At 40.1% G+C, this 24,947-nt stretch overlaps 1 protein-coding gene across 3 annotated transcripts in view; it reads left to right on the top strand.

Moving 5' to 3' along the window:
* Window positions 1-24,947, top strand: part of TTC39C (tetratricopeptide repeat domain 39C) — a 115,312-nt gene that overhangs the window by 38,958 nt on the left and 51,407 nt on the right. For all 3 annotated transcript variants that reach the window (XM_023207772.3, XM_023207773.2, XM_023207774.2), the window contains exons 3-6: window positions 1,817-1,945; window positions 4,962-5,076; window positions 16,266-16,620; window positions 18,433-18,601. In XM_023207772.3, coding sequence (XP_023063540.1) covers window positions 1,817-1,945; window positions 4,962-5,076; window positions 16,266-16,620; window positions 18,433-18,601 — 768 coding nt within the window. The remainder of the gene's footprint in view (window positions 1-1,816; window positions 1,946-4,961; window positions 5,077-16,265; window positions 16,621-18,432; window positions 18,602-24,947) is intronic.

Genomic DNA, 24,947 nt, shown 5'->3' with positions numbered 1-24,947 from the left:
TGCCTATGAAATAATCTGTCTTCCCTCATTTTAAAAATAAAATGCTTACGTCTTATTTATAGGGTATTATATTTTAACCAAAGGCCTTTCTAGAATAAAAATGTAATGGAAAGATCTTCAATAATTAAAATTGCATTCGAGGTAGAAAAAAGGTCTGGGTTTGGGTAATAAAGGTTTGCTCTAAAATTATTGAGTAAATGTGGACTAGAGGACAAGTTAAATGAGCAGAGCTAAAATTTGTCAGTTAGTATTACATTTCCAAAGGTGAGTATTTGGGAATTGAGGAAGTAGGTTGCAGTTAGGTTTTAAAGTACATTGGGCAATGTGGAAAATGGGATACTTCCATTTTCCAGAAACAGTAATGACATCACACAAATTATTTTCAAACACGTAATTTTTTAAAAACACTATTAAAGAATTATGTAACAGCAAGATAAACAAAGTCATGATAGAGACTGAAAAAGAGAAAGCATTTAGATCCAAGATTTAGAAAGATGTCAGCAAATGGGCATGTCACAGCCTGGCAGTGCTCTACCACAGTTACCACACCAGCTTCCAGTGAGAAGTTTTTATTCAAGGTATTTATTTCTTCTTATTGCCAGTTAATGCAACAAAAATGTTAAGGGCTATTGTTTGAAAGAATGCATTATTCCCAACCCTAAGGAACATGGTACTGGGTGGCGGTTGTAACATTAGAACCCAAGTGATTATAAGGGCTGCAAATGAGATAGAACCAAAGGGTCTTGGCTGAGTCTGGTGGTGGAGGAGGAGGAGAAGCAAGGCCACAGCAGGGTTGAGATTTCAGCAGCTTGAGAGAAGGGTTGGGAAGAACTGTGGCAGGGAGGCCTGGACCGAGGTTTGGCTAGAATGGAAAAGTAGGTTAGAGCCATACTGAGGAAGCCTGAAAGGCCAAGATGGAACTGGTAGAATTTGATAGGAAATGAGGAGCTGGAGACAGTAGGTTCATCAGGTCCTTCGAAGAACCAGGTATCCCGCAGCAAGTCTGTCTCTGCCCCTGCAAGCCCATTCATCTCAGAAACCTCAGTTCTACTGTGTAAAAGTCACAGGTGTTCAGCGGAGATTCAGTAGATTTCCCCTACCTGGTTAAATGTGGCCTGAAAAAGTCCACTAGGATCAGGTGCCTGGAAACAAGCTGTCGTGGAATTTTTAAACATAGACAATATAAAATGAATTCCTTGTAAGTGAACCTACTGGAATTGCAGTCCCTGGAAAGACTGAAGATTTTCTAAGAGTACCTACAAGCTGTTGTTTCATTAGCATTTCTGTGCAGTTCTTGGCGGAGCCAGGGATCCGTATGTGGGTAGAATAAACTTTTGAATTAGACACCATTGTAAAAACTGAATTGAGCAGACCAATCAGAAATTATAGAGAACTTTTGTTACCATGTTTAATAACCGCAACAACAAAAATTGTAGAACAGTAATGGCAAGGACATTTATTACCATATTTTTTTCATGATGATGGGATAGAGGTATAATCTTATTTCATGTTGAGATTATAGTTTCTTTAAATGAATAGATTATGCCATAACATTGTGATTCTTTTGCTTGCAATAAATAACTTAAGTGTTTTTTTATTTGGTGTTTTCTTGTAATAAATTGGCTTAAATTTTCCGATACTAATTCTTTCTTTCTTTCTTTCTTTCTTTCTTTCTTTCTTTCTTTCTTTCTTTCTTTCTTTCTTTCTTTCTTTCTTTCTTTCTTTTCTTTCTTTCTTTCTTTCTTTCTCTCTCTCTCTCTCTCTCTCTCTTTCTTTCTTTCTGTCTTTCTTTCTTTCTTTCTTTCTTTCCTTCAAGAATGCCATGATGACATTTGAGGAAGAAAAAATGCAGTTGGCATGTGATGACTTAAAAACCACAGAAAAACTGTGTGAAAGTGAAGAGGCTGGAGTAATTGAAACAATCAAGAATAAAATTAAGAAGAATGTAAGTACTGCGGCTTTAGGTTGTGGACTGTGTGCTCCTTATTTAGAATATCACTTTTGTTCATTTAGAACAAAAGCCATTTGCTTGGTTTTAGTCTTTAGAATATGACTGAAAAACCACAATGTTTCTTAAGGTTTTTGGTCATATAAAATGTATCTCTTATAAAAACAGAAGCTGCTTTCAGTCCTCCAGAGCCATTCAGTGTATGTTCTTTTGATATCTTAGAATCATCTTCTTCCATAATGGGCTGTGTGGCAAGGGCTGTTTTAATGAGGTTTTCCTATATATAATTCAAGTAGGATACGATGACAGTTGATGAATAATAGAATTGCATTTTGGCATAATTCTGGAATTCAGCTGATTACCTAATTTTCCCCAGGCCTCACCAGCCTTTGGTTACAAATAGTCATAATACCATCAGAATCCAGTTTTCCTGATTTTCCCCTCACCATTCCAGTGCAAAAGTGCTAGGCTATGGAGAGGCATCCTCCTAACCCTGATGTTACCTGGAGTGCCCAAGGGTCTCGCATACGTCACTGACAGATCAGTCTGTTGGATATAGTCATCAGAAGCCACCTGTCTTCTGCTCCTGCATGCCCGTGCCCTGCCTGTGAAGCATCATAGGAGACTGCTTCACCTTGCTCTTGTTTATGGTGTCCACCATGAGAAAGCCACTGATGGGCCAAGGGTCCCACCTCCTGATGCTCCAGAGGGCCAGAGTTTTCCTAGCTTCCTCTCTCTCCAGCCTGACACATCCTGCACAGCAGATGTTGTTACAAACGAGGAAACAGAAGCATCTTGACATTTTCCCAAGTGAATAGAATAGTGAGTGCTGGGGCTAGATTTGGAACAACAGTGACCACGATGGATTATGCTAAAATCTAGAAAAAGGGAAATAGATCATTCTGGTGTGTCTGCTGTCTATACTGTTGACATATTTGCAAAAATCCTATTATTTCTTCTGTCATTGTGATAGCATATAAAGGTATTTAACTTATTTTATTCAAGTTTATTTTGTACTAAGAATGCAGCATGTTCTATTCTGGAGTGTTCTATTCTTCATTTTAGAAACGTTATGATAAAGACCAGTGTTTTATAATGTCTAATCAATGACCAAGTGCTGTTGACTCTTTTTCTTAACTACCTCTTGAATTCATTGACTGCTGTCCATCCTCACTGCCATCTCTGTAGGTCAGACACTATCCCACCTGTCTAAGACACATGGGTATTTCTGTCTCCAGTCTCATGGTTCTTTAATGTAGGGGTTCCCAACCTCTGGGCCATGGACCTGTACTGGTCTGTGGCCTGTTAGGAACCAGACCACAGGGCAGGAGGTGAGCGGAAGGGCGAGTGAGCGTTGCCACCTGAACTTTGCCTGCTGTCAGATCAACAGCATCATTAGATTGTCATAGGAGCATGAACTGTCTATGCAAGGGATCTAGGGTGCACACTGCTTATGAGAATCTAACTAATGCCTGATGATCTGAGGTAGAACAGTTTCATCCTGAAACCATTAACTCATCTCCTCCCAACTCCCTAACCCAGTCCATGGAAAAATTGTCTCCCATGCAGCTGGTCCCTGCTGCCAAAAAGGTTGGGGACTGCTGCTCTGATTCATTGTCCATAATATAGTCACTAAAATGGAAATTTCTTGCTTGCGTGGTTTTCAGTGGCCCCCCTCATCAGCCATTGCCATTATAATAAAGTACAGACTCCTTAATGTGGCTGACTTGGCATTTACGTTTCCTCTGCCTGGAACATTCTCCTCCCTCGTTTCCTGGTTCCTACTCCTCTTTAGTTCTTTCTAGGTGTCCTTTTCCCCAAGGACTCTTGCTTGAGGCCCCCTGCCCTGTTAAGTGTGTCTCCTACAGGTTCCCGTAGTTCCCTGTCCTTACCCTTCAATTACCCTTCAGCGAGCTTTCCACAGTACACAGTAATATGGTCTGTTTTCCTCAGTAGAATGAAAGCTTACATGTCTGCCATCAGTATCCAGTACCATGTCTGGCACCTGTGTTAATAATTAACATTTGTAATGAGTCCTTGCAATTTAAAAAGCATTTTCACATTCAGTATGTCATTAGCCTTCCCAACAATCCTGCACAATAGATGCTATTGCAAACGAGGAAACAGAAGCATCTTGACATTTTCCCAAGTGAATAGAATACTGAGTGCTGGGGCTAGATTTGGAACAACAGCGACCACGATGGATTATGCTAAAACCTAGAAAAAAAGGGAAACAGATCATTCTGGTGTGTCTACTGTGTATACTGTTGACATATTTGCAAAAATCCTATTTTTCTTCTGTCATTGTGATAGCATATGAAAGCTATTTAACTTATTCAAGTTTACTTTGTACTAAGAATGCAGAGTGTTCTATTCTGGAGTGTTCTGTTCTTCATTTTAGAAACATTATGATAAAGACCAATATTTTATAAAAAGCGACTTGACTTTTTGCATATTTGTATTTATATGACATATTTCAAGTACTGTTTGTGATTTATTCAAAGCTAATTTTTAATTCTGGAATATTTTCTCCTTAATGGAAATGTAGTCAGTTTCTAATCTTTACATCTCAGTTGCATGCACGAAAAGAATGCCCCAATGTTATCCTATCTGAAGACAGGTGGCTGCAAAGTTGACTTTTCAGGTTATCTACTTAAGGAATATATTGTACTTTTAATGATTTTTATTTTGAATAAGAAAGACTTTACTTTTTTTTTTTAAAAAAAAGGTGAAACTCCGAAGATCTTTTTGCTTTTCGTATTCCCTATGAACTCAGTTTGTATCACTTAGAATATTTTTGTCTTTGAGTTACAGGGCTCAAACAAACAAAATAAAGTTAGACTAATGGGAATTTGGAGCGGCCAGGCTCATAGGATAAATTTGTTATTGGCTTTGAGTGCCAGGTTTCACAATTCCTATGTAAAATTATTTTGTATAATAACGTAATACTGTTTCGGGGGACTAACGTTGTTGTGTGTGATTTATCAGTGTGGACTTTCTTTCTGCCAAACAGGTTGATGTCCGAAAATCCGCCCCCTCTATGGTTGATCGGCTTCAGAGGCAGATAATCATAGCTGACTGTCAGGTTTACCTGGCTGTGCTTTCATTTGTAAAACAAGAATTGTCAGGTATGCTGAAGCGTTATTTTTAATGATTCTCACTATTCGGTGCACACAATTAGTAATACGCTTTTTAAAGAATGCCTTGTATTTCAGTCTTTGAAAACGTGGCGCCTCTTTGGAGCATGATGCTGATTTATTACTGGGGAAATTGAAACCACAAGTGTTCAATGTGTGTTTAGTGGAGCAGTTTTTGCGCCAGAGTCTGTCTCATCCTCTTGTCTCAAGGGAATTCTGTCATAATTACAGCAATTGCTCGTGCCTTTTATATGTATGTAGATGTATAATACTTTTTCTTTGTGGGAATCAGGTTGTGATCATAACCTTTAAAGTGAAATGTAACCGGCTTAAATTTACGGTTTTGGGGAAGTTGTTATTAAGGCCTGAGTGCCTTCAATGGTTTCACGTATAGTAGGAGATCGTTAAAGATCATTAAAGATTTGCTAATATAGTGGAATTACCTGCATTTTAACAAACTTTAGTGAGGGATATAAACTAATTTCTTAATTAGTCTGTCCAAGACAAACGTTTTCTGGGTTTAGCTTTAATTTCTTGAGTGAAATAGACTCAAGTGAGCCTCTAAAGCTTGTCCTATGACTGAGTCTAAAATTGACCTAATTATTTTAATTTTGTGGTTATGGTGGTCTCTGATATTGATAGCAGAAACTTGCCATTTTGGTAGATAGAATTTACTTGAAAAAGCTGAAAATTCTAAAAGGAAATCAATTCAAATTCACTGTCAGAAAGATATTTTCTCCTAAACCTTAAATGAAGGATATATTTCTTTTAAATTGTAACATACTCTTTTCTTTCTAGCCTATCAGAAGCCAATTTTTCCCCCTTTTTCTTATTTCTCTTGCTGTTTCCATCTTTGTCTCTGTCTCGTACCAGGGATGCTTTGCTTCTGTTTGGCTGAAGTCAAAAGTGGAATTTAACTTTTATTTTGACCTCTGAAATTTGGACTTCTAAATATTGATCTTTCTTTTAAAATATGTTCTATGATGTACATTCACTGTTTGCTTTGGTTCAGTAATTCTTTTTCTCCTTAACCCTCTTCTCAGGACTCTTCTGATAATACCTTGCTTATATGGTCAAGAACTCATAGCTCATGTGAATTTTCTATAATGTAGTAATGTCAAATCCCCCATGTGGAGTGCACTGCTGACTCAGATACAAAAGAGTACCGGAGCTTATCTGGACCTCATTGGTCAAGACAAGAGCTCTGTGATTTTGTACTCCCTTTTCCTGACACTCAAAGACTCTCATAAGGAGCTAATTTTAACCATTAAGAAAGTATCTGGCCAGGTGTCTTGGCTCACATCTGTAATCCCAGTACATTAGGAGGCTGAGGCAGGCGGATCACTCAAATCAGGAGTTCGAGACCAGCCTGGCCAACATGGCGAAACCCCATCTCCAATAAAATACAAAAATTGGCTGGGTGTGGTGGCAGGCACCTGTAATCCCAGCTACTTGGGAGGCTGAGGCAGGAGAATCACTTGAACATGGTGGGGTTTGCAGTGACTTGAGATCACTCCACTGTACTCCAGCCTGGGTGACAGAGCAAGACTTAAAAAAAAAGAAAAGGAAAGAAAAGAAAATGCCTGTTGAGAGAGGAGGATAAAGCAAATGTAATAAAAGTTAAAGTGTGAGAGTGTATCAGAACTTTTTTTTTTTTTTTGAAATGGAGTCTCGCACTGTTGCCTAGGCTGGCGTGCAGTGGCATGATCTCGGTTCACCGCAACCTCTGCCTCCCAGGTTCAAGCAGTTCTCCTGCCTCAGCCTCTGGAGTAGCTGGGATTACAGGTGCCTGCCACCACGCCCGGCTAATTTTTTGTATTTTCAGTAGAGATGGGGTTTCACTATGTTGGTCAGCCTGGTCTTGAACTCTGACCCCATGATCTGCCCGCCTCGGCCTCCCAAAGTGCTGGGATTACAGGAATGAGCTGCTGCGTCCAGCCAGAACTTTTTAAATGAGTATATCTGTCTTTCATTTGTTCAATCATTGATCCATTCAACAGATAATTATAGAGCACATGCTGTGTGCTAAGCACTTAGTTAGATAAACAAACACAGACCTAGTCCCTGCCCTCATGAAGCTGAGAATTACCAGATAATAGTATTTATATTTAAGATTATTCTGATTGTAAAATTACTAAATATTAGTATGGAAAATTTTGGAAAGATAGAAAGCAAGTCATCATCTCCAATTTCAACACTTAGAGAAAATCTCTTTTTATGAATAATAATCTGCTTTATATTTCTTTATCTTTTTTGCAAAATTGAATCTATAGTATTTTATATCTTATTTTCTCTTTTTCAATTATACTTTGGATATTTTCCCTATGACTCAGTTTCAGAACATAATTTTAAATAATAGTGAGTTAGTTTGTCACATGAATATGCCCTAATGCATTTAATCAATTCCTCATGGACATTTAGATTGGTGTGCATTTTTGGGGGGGTATTAGGTTAAACGTGCTTTTGTATTTTATCCATAAACTGTATTTCTTTCACAAATTATCTTCACAGCCTTTGCCTGTTCTAATAGTTTGATATTATGTTACTTAATCCTGTTTATCATAGTATTTGACAGCATTCTTGGTTCTTCCTGAAGTCCTATGATTTACTGAATCCATTGAAGTGAAATTCTCATAGGCATGAAAGCCTCGGGTTGTCATAAACTTATGTAGTGGTTATTGCTTTGTGAATAGCTCAGTATTTGTTTCAAACAAAGACAACCAACAGTGTGTTCTATTTGCCTTTCAGACACCCAGTGGGTTATTAAGCTACAAATAATTTGTTTACTTCATTATTGGGATCCACATTTCTTAGAAAACATTTTACATGGATGATTTTCTTGGGGCGAAAAAAAAACTCACAAAGCTCCTTGTTGGAGATGTTTGTTATGGGTGGCCCTCCCCACCCCTGGAGCAGGGCAGCACTGAGGGGCCAGGGGCACACACACAGGCCAGAGCTCTGGTAGAGATGAGCCAATGTGAACTTTTTACTGGTTCATGCTTTTTTTTTTTTTTTTTTTTTTTTTTTTTTAAATTTCTCGCTCTGTCATGCAGGCTGGAGTGCAGTGACACAATCTCGGCTCACTGCACAACCTCTGCCTCCGAGGTTCAAGCAATTCTTGTACCTCAGCCTCCCAAGTAGCTAGGATTACAGATGCATGCCACCACTCCTGGCTAATTTTTTGTATTTTTAGTAGAGACGGGGTTTCACCATATTGCCAGGCTGGTCTCGAACTCCCGCTCTTAAGTGATCCACCCACCTTGGCCTCCCAAAGTGCTGGGATTGCAGGCGTGAGCCACCATGCCCAGTCAGTGCTTCTTAACGTTTAAAAGAGCTTGTGTTTATCTCATTTAAACTTCCTTATAATGAATTACTCCCTCATCTCTTTAATTTCCCATACTATTTTATATCTTTTAAATTCACTCTATTATCCAGGGGTCTTTTATTGCAGCAAGAATATATTACTTTTGTGATAAAAAGAAATTATTTTTAAAACATATTTTATGGCACTTGCCACCTTGTTTTATTGTAAGTTTCCTTTATTTCCTTTTGGATTTGAAGAGAGGGCGCGTGTTTTTCTCACCTTTGTATTCTTGGCAACATATATACTCCAGTTTTCCTTAGATGAGATTGTTTTCCTTCTTTGACAGGTGAGACAGTTGTGGTTGAATGATTTATGCAGCTTGTTGGTGATAACAGAACCAGGGCCTGAACCATGGTTTTCTTATTTCCTAACTGAAATTCTGGTGCTGTCCATGTGCTCCCATCTTAGTTTGGCTGCTTGTGCTACCACCTTCCAAGTGACCCAGAAACCTGGGTTTCTTGGGGCCTTCTCCCTCAGGTGCTGCCTGTGCCCTGGGCTAGAATAGTAGCCACACTGCTTCTTGCTCCCCTCTGGGCCACACTCTCTGTTGCTGCTAGAGCATCTTTCCAGAACCGCTTAAACCCATGCTTTAAACACTTAGCTGGCCTGCCTCACCTGCAAGGCAAGGTCTGAATTCCTTTTGTACAGAGCATATAAGACTCTTTCCCAGCCCCGTGCCCTTCCACTACCTCATCTAGCTGAGCCGAGGTTCTCACACATCCCTGAATATCCCCTGCTGCCTTGAGCTTTTATTCACCTTACCCTGTCAGTGTGGAACACCCCTACCCCCTTTATCTTTCTCTTATGCTTAATCAAGTACAGCCCAGGCCTTCCTCCTTTGTACAGCATTCCCTCCTCATGTCAATCCTGGTTCTTTTTGTAAGAGGCAAGGTCTCGCTTCACCTAGTCTGGAGATCATAGCTCACTGCAGCCTTGAGCTCCTAGGTTCAAGTGATCCTCTTGCCTCAGCCTCTTGAGTAGCTGGGACTACAGGCACGTACCACCACACCTCGCTAATTTTTAAAAATGTTTTTGTAGAAATAGGGGTCTCACTATGCTGCCCAGGCAGGTCTTGAATTCCTGGGCTCAAGCGATCCTTCCATCCTGTCCTCCCAAAGTGTGGGGATTACAGGTGTGAGCCACCATGCCCAGCCAATCTGGCTTTTGTTGTGCTATTACTTATATCCTGTACATCACCATTTACCGCATGTATTGCATAGCAATACTGATATATATTTACATGTCTGCCTAAAGCATTAGGCTACATGCTCCTTGAGGGCAGGGACTGTGCAATCTACCTGCTGTTTTACCTCTTCTCCACATATGTTGAGCATTTCCTATGTGCCCACATGCTGTGAGATGATAGGTGCTGGTAGTCTAGAGATGAATGAGATGCACCTCATGCCCTGGGGGAACTCATGATTTGGCAGTAGGAAAAAATAAGTAAGTAAATAAATTCTAATTCAGGAGGATACTTCAGTCATAGGCACGTAAGTTAGTCATAGAGGTTGAATAGGGAACAAGTGATTCTGAATCTTTGGGAAGATCAAGGATCCCTTATCCCTGAGGAGGGTTATAAAGAATGAAGGTCCGTTTCCTTCTCTGTGTCCTTAGAACCTGGTAGGATGTTTTTGCCTAGAACATGGTGGGTAGATATTAAAATCCATTTATGCCTAGTGTTCCATTATTGGAATGCTAAGCATGTGGGAGTTATTTATATCCTACTGTTCAAGGCCAGTGCCAAGATCTGATTGCAAAAATTCAAAAATTTGCAACCTCAGGCAAAATTAAAGGGAGGAAATGGAGGAAAGGTAATGCCATTCAGGAAGATATTGGGATTGGAGAAGTGAGCTTGTTGGAAGTCTGTTGGTGACATATGAAAAAATGCTCATCATCATAGGCCATCAGAGAAATGCAGATCAAAACCACAGTGAGATATCATCTCACACCAGTTAGAATGGCAATCATTAAAAAGTCAGGAAACAACAGGTGCTGGAGAGGATGTGGAGAAATAGGAACACTTTTACACTGTTGGTAGGAGTGTAAACTAGTTCAACCATTGTGGAAGACAGTGTGGTGATTCCTCAAGGATCTAGAACTTGAAATACCATTTGACTCAGTGATCCCATTACTGAGTATATACCCAAAGGATTATAAATCATGCTGCTATAAAGACACATGCACACATATGTTTATTGCAGCACTATTCACAATAGCAAAGACTTGGAACCAACCCAAATGGCCATCAGTGATAGACTGGATTAAGAATATGTGGCACATTTACACCATGGAATACTATGCAGCCATAAAAAGGGATGAGTTCATGTCCTTTGTAGGGACATGGATGAAGCTGGAAACCATCATTCTAAGCAAACTGTTACAAAGACAGAAAACTGAACACCGCATGTTCTCACAGGTGGGAATTGAACAATGAGAACCCTTGGACACAGGATGGGGAACATCACACACTGGGTCCTGTTGTGGAATGGGGGGAGGGGGGAGGGATAGCATTAGGAGAAATACCTGATGTAAATGATGAGTTAATGGATGCAGCACACCAACATGGCACATGTATACATGTGTAACAAACCTGCATGTTGTGCACATGTACCCTAGAACTTAAAGTATAATTTTTTTTTTTTTAAAAAAAGGTCTGTTGGTGAAGGTTAAAGATAACAAGGCAGTGGACTGATTGGTGAAAACTAAATAGTCTTTTCCTTCAAAGTCTTGGGCCAGGCACGGTGGCTCACACCTGTGCACGGTGGCTCCTAGCACTTTGGAGGGCCGAAGTGGGTGGATTGTTTGAGTCTAGGAGTTTGAGACCAGCCTGGGCAACATGGCAAAACCCCATCTCTACTGAAAAAACAAAAAATCAGCCAGGCTTGGTGGCGCGTGCCTGTAGTCCCAGCTACTCGGGAGGCTGAGGTGGAAGAATCACCTGACCTTGGGAGGTCAAGGCTGCAGTAAGGTGAGATAGTGCCACTGCACTGTAGCCTGGGAAATCCAACTGAGACCTTGTCTCAAAAAAAAAAAAAAAAAAAAAGGTCTATTATTTGGGTCACAAGAGAGGCAAGCCTGAATACCTGCCATCATGGGTTACCCAGCCTCGTTCCAGGACAGTTGAACAGGCAGGCTTTAGTAGATGCTTGCACCAGATACAGTCCCCATGAAAAATTACGAAATGTATCCAAGATCAATTTAGTGTAACTTGATACTCCCATTTTGCAAGCAGCTCTTGCCCTTTGCCAGGGAAGGCTTCTACCCCCGTATGGGGCAGGGTTTCCTCTTGCCTCCTCTGTCTCTCAGCTAGTTGTTGCCTGGTCCTCATAAGGTGGGACAAATTGTCTGTTGCCCAGGCTAGAGTGCAGTGGCACAATTTTGGGTCACTACAACCTCCACCTCCTGGGTTCATGCTCTTCTCCTGCCTCAGCCTCCCAAGTAGCTGGAACTACAGGCACCTGCCACCATGCCTGGCTAATTTTTTTGTGTTTTTTAGTAGAGACAGCGTTTCACCATGTTGGCCAGGCTGGTTTTGAACTCCTGACCTCAAGTGGTCCACCCGCTTCATCCTCCCAAAGTGCTGGCATTACAAGCATGAGCCACTGTGCCCGTCCGGGTCTGTGGTTTTCTGCTGTCTCCACCTCCTTCCACAGACACAGAGATAACGACAGCTGAATGATTAATACTTGACCTTTCAGAGCAGCCAGATGAAAGGCTATGCAGGGTGTACGGCTCTTAAATAGCGTGTTCTCTGCTTGTTGGGAAGACATGCACTCAGCAGCTGTGTCCTTGTGTGGAGCTGCTGGAGCAGCTCCTGTAGGAACCACGGTGCAGAGTGTGCTGTTCTCTCTGCCGCATCCTCCCCCAGCCTCTGCCTCCTCCTGCTTGGCCTGGCTGTGGCTGGAATTTTTGCTTTACAGAGTGTGGGATGGAGAGTAGGGCAAGTCCCGAGAACCTGTTTCAGTGCCAGGATGGACGTAGAATGTAGTAAAAGCAAAGCCTCTCTCAACATGGGCATTAAGTTTGTTTTGACATACTTCAGTTTATCATCTTTGACTCAGCTGAAAACGTTGGGTTCCGTTTCCTTGGCTCAAATTAAGGACCTTACAGCTTGTTACCATAGACTTTAATATGTGCTTTCAGACATTGGCACCTATCTTAGGCACAAAATTAAAGACGGATTGAACTCATTATATTCTTATTCTAGAAGAGTGGGGTTTTCACTGTGGAGGTTTCTGTGAACGTTTTATTGATTTAGTTCCACGCACTCAGGGGTGGACGGATTCTTAACATTTGTTTCCATTCTACCATCCATTTCTATAGTTCCTCACCTGAGGTCAGAATTGTTAGCATTCATGTCTGTAATCCTGGTCCCTTCAGCGTCACATTGAGAGATGCCGTTTCTCTGGGAGCAGGTGTTCACTCTTCTGTTGGGCTTGTACCCTTTTGTCCCGGTGTGTCCCCTGCTTCACTCTGCCTCCAAGCCGCTCGCCCATCTGCTGCTTTCTCCTGGGGCATTCCCTTTCCCTTAGTGCAAGCTTCAGTTCCTTTAATAAAGCTGAGGAAGCCTGGAAAATACAGGATAAAATGGAGTTAATTTTAACCTTCCAAATTTCCAGTGAAGAATGGGTAGGAGTAAACTGTTCTTCCAAAATCCTGCAGTAACTATTTTGTACTCTCTAATTTATTTATGTGTTTACTACATGGAAAACTAATGACAAAAAAAGGAGATAAAAAAGAACAATTCACTCATCATGTCAGCATTATGTGTTTTCATTCTTTCTATATATGACCCAGTAGACCATTTAAATATATATATAAAGTTGCATGCTTATTTTTTGCTTTGTGTTTATTTTCTTTTCTAATTTTATTGTGGGCATTAGGCAGGATTGGACTATGTTTTATAGTTCTTTGCTGTTCCTCACATGGCAAGCACAGTGCCAGGCACATAATATAAACAGTAGCCGGTCGATATTTTTCGGGTTTTACAGATTTGTTTAAAATATGCAGCCCGTGATTATTTATTTTGAATTAGATTCCAGTTGCCTCTGTGTTCTCAGTAATATACATTCTAGTTTCTTTTTTTTTTTTTTTTCTGCTTTTCTGTTAAATCTTTGGCTTTTTGGATTGTAACTGAGCATGATCTTTCTTCTTTCTGGGCATGCTGGATCAATCCAGACACTTAAAAATCCACTTTGTCAGTATAAAAGAAGCTTCAGGGTTTTCTCCAGGCTTTCTTTTCCCACAGTGCTTCCATTTAGGAGGAGAAAACGTCATTGAGCCTCTTAAAGGAAAGATCTCTATCTTATTTCACTTCGATTCACCCAGAACAGTGCTTGAAATGTGGTGTTTGTACAGTAAATATTCTTAAGTAGAACGAATGAAGAGAAATTATTTCAAATGTATTACTTTTATTATTTTAAAGTTACTAAAAAAAACTTTGTAGATTAATTTGTTTTACTTGTTCATTCTATCCTATAGCATTCTTTTTAGTGGAGGTAGACTACAGGACATTAATCACCCAGAAGTTGTAGGATATTGTTTTTAAATGTGATCCCATGGGTGATATGTTCATCATTTGTCAGAAAGTTGATGCATTTAAATAAAATAATGGCTTAATACCATGGATTGGGAGTCCCCCAGACCACCCCCAGGTTTGATGACTTCCATGCAAGACTCATCTTACAGTCATATTCTCAGCTGTGACTTCTTACAGCAAAATTAGGTTGCATGCTCATTTTGTCATTTGTGTTGGTTTTCTTTCCTAATTTTATTGTAGATATTTGGAGGACTCAGATTATGTTTTGTAGCTCGTTTGTGTTCCTTAGATACAAAGGAAAATCAGCAAAGGGAAAAAGCACATGGGGCAGCGGAGTCCAGGGGAGACCAGGCACAAGCTTCCAAGGCTTTGCTCTCTGGGGAGTCACACAGGGTGTGCTAATTTGCCCCAGCAACGAGTTATGACAACACAAATGAAATGTCACCCACCGGGGAATCTCATTAGACTTAGTGCCAGAGTTTTTATTGGGGGTTGATCATTGTAGGCACCCCTACCTTGCACACAGACAAATTCCAGACTCCCAGAAGAAAAATCAGTGTTCAATGTACATCGTATTATTTGTGCAGACAGTTTAGGTGCACACAGTGAGCCACTCTTATCAGTCTTGGAAATGGTAAGAACTTTCCCAGAATCCAAGCTCCCATTCCATCCAAGGGCCAACCTTGTTAGCAGTTCTGTTGAAGGATAGCAGTCAGGCCGGCTGCATCAGCTCTTTTCCACACATCTATTCTTAGATCACTCTCAATTCCGGGATTGGATGTTTGTAAATCAGATTTTATTTTATTGCATATATTTTCTGAAATTTGGAAATGCCTTTCTGAAAACCTCTTTTCCTACTGTTCTGAAGGGCCTGAAAGTCTGACAATTCATGTTGTCCATTTGTGCATGCGGGTCAGAGTTGGTATCATATTAGTAACATTGCCAAGTGGATAATCTCTCTCAGAGTTATGAGAGAACTATGTTTTACAGAAAATTCCCTACAGAAAAATCTTTTCCTCAAAAATGCGGTGATGATACACTCAGAGAGTCCCATGTAAGTTGACCTCCCGCAACCCTTCCTACTCATCTGAAGGTAAAAATATTCCTAGGAGGAGTGGTCAACAGCAGGGTCCTGACAGGGGCCAGTTGGGGAGGGAGGTTTAAAGATAAGAGATTTGTACCTTCTGCTGTGCAGTAACTTTTCTATTGCTGCTTCACTGTGGTTGGGGCAGTGGATAAACCCCAATTTCATAAACCAAAGAAAGCCATTCTGATAAGGTGTGGTTAAGGCACACAGTGGGCCTCAGATATACGTGAATTTGGAGGTCTTTACATTTTGCATTTAACATGAATGACTTTTTTGATAATAAACTGGAACTATTTGTTTACCCAGTAAATATTAATCTTTCTTGCCTGCTTGTTTTATTTTATTTTATTTTGTTTCATTTTATTCTATTTTTGGCAAGACGCAATGCTTGGTGCTTGCGTATACATTTTTTTCTTTCTTTTTTTTTTTTGAGACAGGATCTCACTCTGTTGCCCAGGCTGGTGTGGTGTGGCACAATTGTGGCTCACTGCAGCCTTGACCTCTAGGGCTCAGGGAATCCTCCCACCTCAGCCTCCCAGGTAGCTGGGACTACAGGTGTGCACTACCATGCCTGGCTAAATTTTGTATTTTTTATAGAGATGAGTTTTCTCCATGTTGCTCAGCCTGGTCTCAAACTCCTCGACTTCAGTAATCTGCCCACCTTGGCCTCCCAAAGGGCTGAGATTACAGGCATGAGCCACCGCGCCCAAGCTTGGCTAGAAATTTAATTGTCACCTGACCAAGACCAAGAACTTGCTTTTAAGGAGGACTGTAACACAGGGTATACAAATGCAAGGATTATAAAAAAGCTTATCAGGAAAGCAGTACAGTAATTCAGAAACGCAATGGAGGGTGTCACAGAACGCATGAAAAGATGTTGGATTCGGGTGATGCATTCATTCATTCAATGTATATTACATACCATGCTCTAGGTACTGCATGAAGGGCTTCACAGAACAATGAGCAGAAAAACACACGCTTACCAATCATCATCCAGTGTAGTGAAGGGAGAGTCATGAGAAATAAGACGTTTAAGTAAGCACTGTAAGAAAACTGGGTGCAATCGATAATAATTTTTATGTTTTTAAATTTTTGGCTTGATTTTCAGGTTACTGTTCAGTATCCTTTACTCTAGAAATAGAAACATTATTTTGAATGTTTTTGAATGTTTTCTCCCTTTCTCTTTTTAGCTTATATCAAAGGTGGGTGGATCCTTAGGAAAGCCTGGAAGATTTACAATAAATGCTATCTGGACATCAATGCCCTTCAGGAGCTGTATCAGAAGAAGCTAACTGAAGAGTCCTTGACTTCTGATGCTGCAAATGATAATCACATTGTGGCTGAAGGGGTGTCTGAGGAGTCTCTAAACAGACTGAAAGGTGCTGTTAGCTTTGGATATGGCCTTTTTCACCTTTGCATATCCATGGTGCCCCCAAACCTGCTCAAAATCATCAACCTGCTGGGTTTTCCTGGAGACCGCCTACAGGGGCTTTCTTCACTGATGTATGCAAGCGAAAGTAAGGACATGAAGGCCCCTTTAGCTACGTGAGTAGCTGTATTGCAATGCTTTGGTAGATAATATAGTCTTGAAAGTAAGTAAACGACAATCAAAGACTTTAAAGGAAACTTCAGGTAAAATGTTTGGTTGGTTGACAGGATGCTGTGTTTTACGTCTTTCAGTGCAATGCCAAGGACTGTGTTCTGTGGTCGTGGTGGTGGTTCTAAGCTGACTTGAGTTAGAGAACAAGGCATTATTCACGAGTCTCACACGTCATGTATTTTAAAACCTCAGATGATTTTATAAGCAATTTTTGTGACTTCGACCACAGTCTGTGAGATTCATGATTCTGATTTTTGGACTTAGGAGGTACAAATTTGATAAGTTCTTTCTGTGGTTCTGAAATTTTTATTCTTATAAAGAATCCTCACATTGGGATATTTTCCTTGATGATTCAAGGTGGTTTGTTATACATGACATGGATATTTTGTGCTCTTCCACTAAACTGAGTCATGTAATGTTTCTTGGTTTAAACTTAAATAATAATTATTTAAGCAGGAGAGCATGAGGAAGCTGATATAACTATCTAGAACAAGAATTCACGAATTTCTACATCAGTTAAAAGGGATGTGATTTTTGTTTGTTTATTTTAGTCTGGCAAATATCTACTATCTGTAACTTGAATATTTTAACAAGATTCCAGATATTCTTTGTCTAACATTACAGCACGTGTCAAAATTTTCCCCAAAAATATTGATATCCCAGAGGACCTTACTTGTATCAGTATTGAGAAATTTGGATGTTAACTTTTAATCAACTGATAGCTATTTAAAATATCTTTAATTTTTCATTAAAAAAATTATGCCTCCCTAAACTCATTAAATTACACAGTTGTCCTTTATTAATGTGAATTAACAGGTTTGTTAACTTGTGATCATTTGTCTGTTTATATCTTAATATTTTATGCTTATCTCTGATAAAAAAATGAATAGAATTAATAATGTAATTAGTATGAGATCCATTAGACAACCAAATTTTATAAGCATACCATAGGTATGCATTTACATAAAAATATTTGACATGTTGGTTAAACATTTTTGTCTGTTTATTAAATCAAATCCCAATGACTGTTTTGTTTACCTAGTTTAACACGGCCATTTTTGTTTTAAGTTTTGAGTTTGGGGCAAGGGATCTGAAGTAGTTTATTAATTTGCTTGTTTTTTAAATTGAGCATCTTCAAAGGCCAGAGAAAGAGCCCTTTGTCTTATCCTCTCACTTATTTTAACCCAATTTAGCATAATTTGTGTCTGTGGTTTCTGTATTTAAATTTATTCTTTTTTAAAAATTTTCTTTTTCCTTTTGATCTATTTATTTGTACCTGATATTTACTGTTAGATTCTAGGTTTATACCCTAAGTTTTGTGAACACAAGAGAAAACATTTTCCTTTTGCCAAAATAAATAAATAAATAAATAAAACCTTTATTACAAGGGAACAGTAAATTCATGGTGACCAGTTACCTTTTCTAATTGGTACATTGATGAGTATAGTGTAGAATTCAGAGATTTATGTCAGCCATCTCTTCAGCGATCCATCTAGAAGGCTCAAAAACACTGAATGCTCCTGTTACTTTATTCTCCCTGAGGGAAGGGTGTCTTGTGATTTATATATTGTGCTAAAGTTGCAGTTTTCCAAATATTAACATTCAAATGGGGAAAGTCTCTGATTTTACTTCTTCAGAGACTGCATAGTAAGCTTTTTGGAAAGAGTAGTATTGGAAGAACACATACTGGTTTTTTGAAAAATGGAAACGGTATAAGAAAAGTTATGTGCTCAATGTTTCTCTCCCTCTTGCTCTAGATTAGCTCTCCTCTGGTATCATACTGTAGTCCGTCCGTTTTTTGCCTTGGATGGCAGTGATAACAAGGCAGGCCTGGATGAAGCCAAGGAAATTCTCCTTAAAAAAGAAGCTGCTTATCCAAATTCTTCCCTCTTTATGTTTTTCAAGGGACGGATACAACGACTAGAGGTACTGTACCTTCCTCATCTTTTTAACATAAAGCCTCCGATGATCAAATCTCTGATTCTCACTTGAGGACTGGTATTAAAACGAGCCAGAATGTCACAGGGCCCGGGAGCATTTTGTTCTTTTTTCTTTCCTTGCATCATTGCTAGGGAAGAATCTTGCAGGAACCCAGGATGTTAGTCAGTTACCTTCTGTTCGGAAGATGTGGGCGAAGTAGGGGTAAGATTCCTCGTTGCTAATGACACAAGATTGGTGCACTTCCAGCTTAAGGCATGTGAGCATTATTTAGTCGCTAGTTGAAAAACACAAAATACAATTTTTTTCCCTCTCTGAGTTACTAATAATCTCTTTCTAAACTTTGATCTTGGCTAACAATTGACTTATACAAAAGTTACTGTCTTAAATATCAGGGCAACATGAGCTTTGAAATATTGGGAGCTTTTATCACATTTTCATGTGCTTAATTTGGCTCAGTACTGTGTCAAGAGCTTTACACATGCTCTTCCATTTCATCCTCAGAACAACCCTGTGACAGAGGTATAAAATTGTCATCTGCATGTTATGGAAGAAATAAATAAGGATCGGAGAGGGCTTCAAGTAACTTCCTGTGCTTACCCAGTGAGTGGGCCCGGTTTGTCTCACTCCAGAAGCAGAAATGCCCTGACCTTTGGAGGAGTCTACTTCTCCTTTGCATGTCTTTATTTTTGAGCTGGAGTCTCGCTTTGTCGCCCAGGCTGGAGGGCAGTAGCGTGATCTCGGCTCATGGCAAGCTCCTTCTCCCGGGTTCCCGCCATTCTCCTGCCTCAGCCTCCCGTGTAGCTGGGACTACAGGCGCCCGCCACCAAGCCTGGCTAATTTTTTTTGTATTTTTAGTAGAGACGGGATTTCACCGAGTTAGCCAGGATGGTCTCGATCTCCTGACCTTGTGATCCGCCCGCCTTGGCCTCCCAAAGTGCTGGGATTACAGGCGTGAGCCACTGCATGTCTTTTTATCTGCTTGTTTGAGATTATGAGGATTTGTGGAAAAATGAAAATATAAGAAATTAATCATACTTATGAAATAAGATAGCTGTTAGAGTAGCTGCTCTGTCTACATTCTTACCAATAGTTATCAGTGAATCAGTTTGAGATTTTAACTGATAAGTGAATCAGTTTGAGGTTAACCAGGCACTCTGAGAAATCAGCCCCCATGAGTCCTTTTGAAGATTGTTGCCTAGAAATGCTTTCATAGGCACAGGAATGATTTGTTGTTTTGGGGGTGGGGATGCAGGCAATGTAGTGTATATTACTTTCCCAGTCATTTTCTCCTACTAAAGTGACTCCTTAAATCTGAAGAACTTGCAGAGCAATTTTCTAAGCACTTTGTATATGGAAGATGTGTTTTAGAGATTATACTAGCAGTTGAAAATTGAGGTATAAGCTGGGCACAGTGGCTTATGTGTGTAATCCCAGCACCTTGGGAGGCCGAGGCAGGGGTATCACCTGAGGTCAGGAGTTCGAGACCAGCCTGGCCAACATGGTGAAACCCTGTCTCCACTAAAATTACAATAAACTAACTGGACATGGTGGTGCATGCCTGTAATCCCAGCTACTTGGGAGGCTGAGACACAAGAATCACTTGAACCTGGGAGGCAGAAGTTGTAGTGAGCCGATATTGTGCCACTGTACTCCAGCCTGGGTGGCAGAGCAATCAAAAATAAATGTATAAAATAAAATAAAATTGAGATATAGTACAGAAATCCCACCAACATCTGAATTATTTAAACTTGTCTCCAAATGGTTTTTCTTCTCATTATCTTGAAATTGTTTTTCTTTGCATTAAGGCTCGTGAGCCTTGGGTTGTGTTTCTCCCTTTTTTCTCTCACTCTTTGTTTTCCTTTTCGTTTTTGAAATGGGGTCTCACTGTGTTGCCCAGACTGGAGTGCAGTGGCACAGTCATAGCTCACTGCAGCCTCAGCCTCAACCTTCCAGGCTCAAGCGATCCTCCGACCTCAGCCTTCAAAGTAGCTGGGAGTACTGGTGTGCGACAGCATGCCTGGCTAATTTTTGAATTTTTATTTTTAGAGATGGAGTCTCCCGATGTTGGGCAGTCTGGTCTCAAACTCCTGGGCTCAAGAGATCCTCCATCCTTGGCCTCCCAAAGTGCTGAGATTATAGGTGTGAGCCACTGTGCCTGGCCTCAGGATGAGTGCTTTCTTAGATTTAGATTTCTTAAAGGGCAGACATAAGTTCTGAACACAATGATACAGGGTTTAGTGTTTAACAGAGATTTGCTGGGTTTGGTGTTTAACAGATGTTTATTACAAGGGGACAGTAAATTCATGGTGACCGGCTACTGTTTCTAATTGGTGCATTGATGAGTAAAGTGTAGAATTCAGAGATTTACATCAGTCATCTCTTCAGTGATCCATCTAGAAAGCCTAAAGTTTAAAATTGTGTGCAGCAGGGCAGGTGAGGCACCTTAGCTTTGGGCATTTGTTAGAATTCTGTCTCTTTATTCCGCTGATGAATGAATATTCTAAATTGGGTTTTGAAGTTGTTAAACAGAAATGTGAAAACCAGAATTTATATTTTGTTATGCTTGCCATTTGAGTTAATTTTTCGTTTTAAAACAAAATTGCTTACCTTTTGGTTAAGCCAATAACTTTTTTTTTTTCCAAAAATCTTACTTTGACATGGTTTAAGTTTGTGCCACGACTAATTCCTATAAAGGATTGAGTGAACTGAAAATAAGCAGTCATTCCTTGTTGTCAAGATGGTTCTAGAAATAAGGAAGCCACAGCTTCATCAAAGGATTCCTGTAAATGTGGTTTCTGGAGGTACATAGTCCACATTATAGCTCTTAGTAGATATGTAGTCTTTTGGGGGTATATAATTGTGATCAGAGTGCAGAGGGTGGATGCTAGAACTCCTTCACAGTTATGTGACTTGCTTACTTAACTGGTATTTAGTTTTAAGAAAAAACACACAAGATCTGTGACTACTGTTACTTAGCGAGCTGTAGCTTTAGGGCCAGACAAAATATGATGAGTGTTTCTCTTTGGCTCTTCCCAAAGGCCCAGAGGATGAAAAGATTTTAAGGCTAACTTGAAATATGGTTGTTATTAACCTCAAGGTGCCCAGACCGCAGTGTTTCATTGATCTTCCCGGGTATGTGTAGGAAGGTGTCAGAAATGACAGTGTCATCCTTCATTTGCAGATGAGGAACTCTGCCCAGGGAGGCTGTGATATAGCTCTTGCAAAAGGCTTTTTGTAAGGTCTCGAAGGCCCTGACTCAGTTTATGAAACATACATGACTCCTTGCAATGAATTCGCTTACAAAGAATTTTTTTTCTTTGCAGCGAGCATTTAGGTTAGAAATAGGACCCCCTGAGCTCTTTTTATCAACACGTACTCACAGAACATGGTCTAGGGGCTCTAATTTAGGGCAGGCGCATCATATAACACTATCTTTGTTTCTTCAGTGACTCAGAATCTGTGAAATTATTTGAACAGCTGCTTTTGCGTAAGCTTGCTAACATGCAAGGTGACTAGCTCAATCTGAGCCCGTCAGTGTTCATTCTTCTGTACTCATTGTTTTCCAGTCCTGTTCAGTGCCCACTTTTTCTTTTAGTTTTGTTCACTTTTTACATACTTTGCCCTTCATTGTTTGGGACTCATAGAGTGAATATGGGAGGATTTCTTCCACAGATCTGCTTCTGTCATGCCACTTGCCTAAACCTTGTTGTGGTGACTTCGCTGTTTTCTGTTACGGGCTCAGTTGATGTCACAGTGAAGTGCTACACCGTGGTCGTGAGGTCCGTTTACACCCCAGCTGGTGAGCACAGGATCCTCTTTGCCAAACTGCAGAAAGAATTCCCTTGTTTCGTTGCCTGCAGAAAGAATTCCCTTGTTTCGTTGCCTCCGCTTCTCCCCGCTGCGTGTCTATAGTACCGCGCCTCGAACCTTCTCTGCCCACTCATGTTGTCCTTACAACTGATCCTGTCTTCCTTGACTCCTCCCATGTGACTTACTACATTGCTGGGGGGAATGAATGTGTGAATACAGTACCAGCATGTGGCAAACGCTGTCTAAATAATGGTGTGATGGTGGTTATTATTCCTACTGAGTGCTTGAGCCTGGGAAGTCAGGGATCACATTTTCATTTTTTTTTTTTTTCTTTTGGGGAAAAAGAACTTGTTTGGTGTTGAGAGCTGTCAATAAAGCAAGGCCTGTGATTGGCAAAAGTGGGTATGGGTGTAGCTATAGGAGATGTAGATACTATACAGCTGTTTACTTATCCCTCAATTTCCACAATGCAAACGATGTTTAGGAGGCTGACCAATGGGTTATTTAGGAATCTCAATTTTCAAATGTGAATTGGTAGTTATAATTTTGATTTCCTGTATTTTCCATTAATATTCACTTAATTTTCATTCAGTTAAACCTATGGTAGTGTTATATCCATTAAGATACAAGCAATTAATGAGTATTTTTCTTGATTATTTTTATAATATTAGGGACAAGTCTATGTTTTCATAAACTATTTTCGGTTCTCTCTGCTCTTTCTTCTTTAAGCAATACAGATTTACACAACTTTTTTTCTCTTTCAGCTTTAACAGTCTACTTTGTATGTGGCATGTAAGGATTTGGTTTTCTGTAAATACATACTTTCACACACATACCTTACGTGGTGTGACTAGTAATGTAACTAATTTTTAATATTATTTACCTCTAAATAAATGTTCAGATATTCAAATAAATAAAAGTAGTTTTCTATAAAGTTAATGAACATATCCTAACAAAGTTCCTATGCAAATATTTTGAGAACTTTTTTTTTTTTTTTTTTTTTGAGATGGAGTCTTGCTCTGTCACCCAGGCTGGAGTACAGTGGCGCAATCTTGGCTCACTGCAACCTCCGCCTCCCACGTTCAAGTGATTCTCCTGCTTCAGCCTCCTGAGTAGCTGGGATTACAGGCGTACACCACCATGCCTGGCTAATTTTTGTATTCTTAGTAGAGACGGGGTTTCACCATGTTGGCTAGGCTGGTCTCAAACTCCTGACTTTTATTTTGAAACTGTCTCCTGAGCTTGAGGCCATACATTGTGAATATCCGGCATGCTGACGTTTTAAAACCTTAGGTTTGGTTTTTGGAAATCGAGATCTGAGCCTAGCACAGGTCTGGCCCTCAATGTATGTTTGCTGAATGAATAGATGAGGCTACTTGTGGAAAATCTATTGGTCTATGTCATTTATTTTTTACGATATGACACTGGTTATCAAGGACTATTTACTTTTCTTGTGGCACCTAAATGTGTTCCTGAAGTCAGTTCCAAAGAAGAAGTTGCAAAAATGTCTTGATAATTGAAATAAGAAGATAATCTCCTAAGGAGGGGTCCACATCACCTATTTAAATTCCAGTGTGCTGGCTAAACAATCAGTTTCATTTCTTAAGAGTCACATTTTTATTTCAACGATGGGATTTTAAAGAACTGAATTAAATTTAATTGAAGTAAAAAAGTAAATACATTAAATGAACTTTATCTTTTATATTTGTATTGGTGTATATATGTCACATACATATACATGCAAATAGATGTTAACATACACACAGACATAGGTAAAAATCACGTTGGTGTCTTCACCTCACCTGCAGCTCTCGGCTCCAAGTGAGCTCCAGATGTATTGGCAACTTCGTCTGTAGCGAGTCAAGAATGGAACAGTTCGGATTTCAGTAAAGACTAGGGTATCCTGCCACGTTGAAGTCATCACATAGCTATGGTCCTGCTCTGGGAGCCTCATTATATAATCTTTCTCCTATTGAAGCTGCCTTGTTTGTTTTTTCTGAAGAGACACAGCCCTCTCTGCCCGTCCACCACTCTGTTGTGTCCTCCCCTTCCCTCGCTCCATTCCTGCTGCAAAAGGGACAATGATAGGATGCGCTTTGCAAACCCTCTCGGTGTCTGTGGAGACGGCTTTGATGCTTGACCTTTACGTCGCCATATTCATGTCACCCTGGTTTGCCAGTTCCTTTTAAGAGGGTGGAGGTTCTTCCCCCTCATTTTCAATTTCCTATGAAGCTCTGCGTGAAAGACTTTCTTTACACTTCGATCCCCGGCGTGCCTGTGTTCTGTCTCTGGACCTTACCTCCATCCATAACTTTGGGTGCCATCAACTGTGAGAGGTGCCTTTTTAAAGTGGGCTTTAGTGCTTTTTTTCTGTATGTTTATTAAGATAAAGTTCCATTTTCCATCAGTGACCCCCAGAATAAGTGGGAGGACTCTGTGATTCTTTAGCCCGTCAGTTCATCATTGTGACAGGGACAGGAGAGTAGACGTTGACCCCTTTGGTGATTTATTTATCAGATAG

This window comes from Piliocolobus tephrosceles, chromosome 18 (assembly GCF_002776525.5).
Source record: "Piliocolobus tephrosceles isolate RC106 chromosome 18, ASM277652v3, whole genome shotgun sequence".
NCBI lineage: Eukaryota > Metazoa > Chordata > Mammalia > Primates > Cercopithecidae > Piliocolobus > Piliocolobus tephrosceles.
The sequence above is the reverse complement of the archived record's forward strand: the minus strand, read 5'-3'. Positions and strand labels throughout refer to the sequence as shown.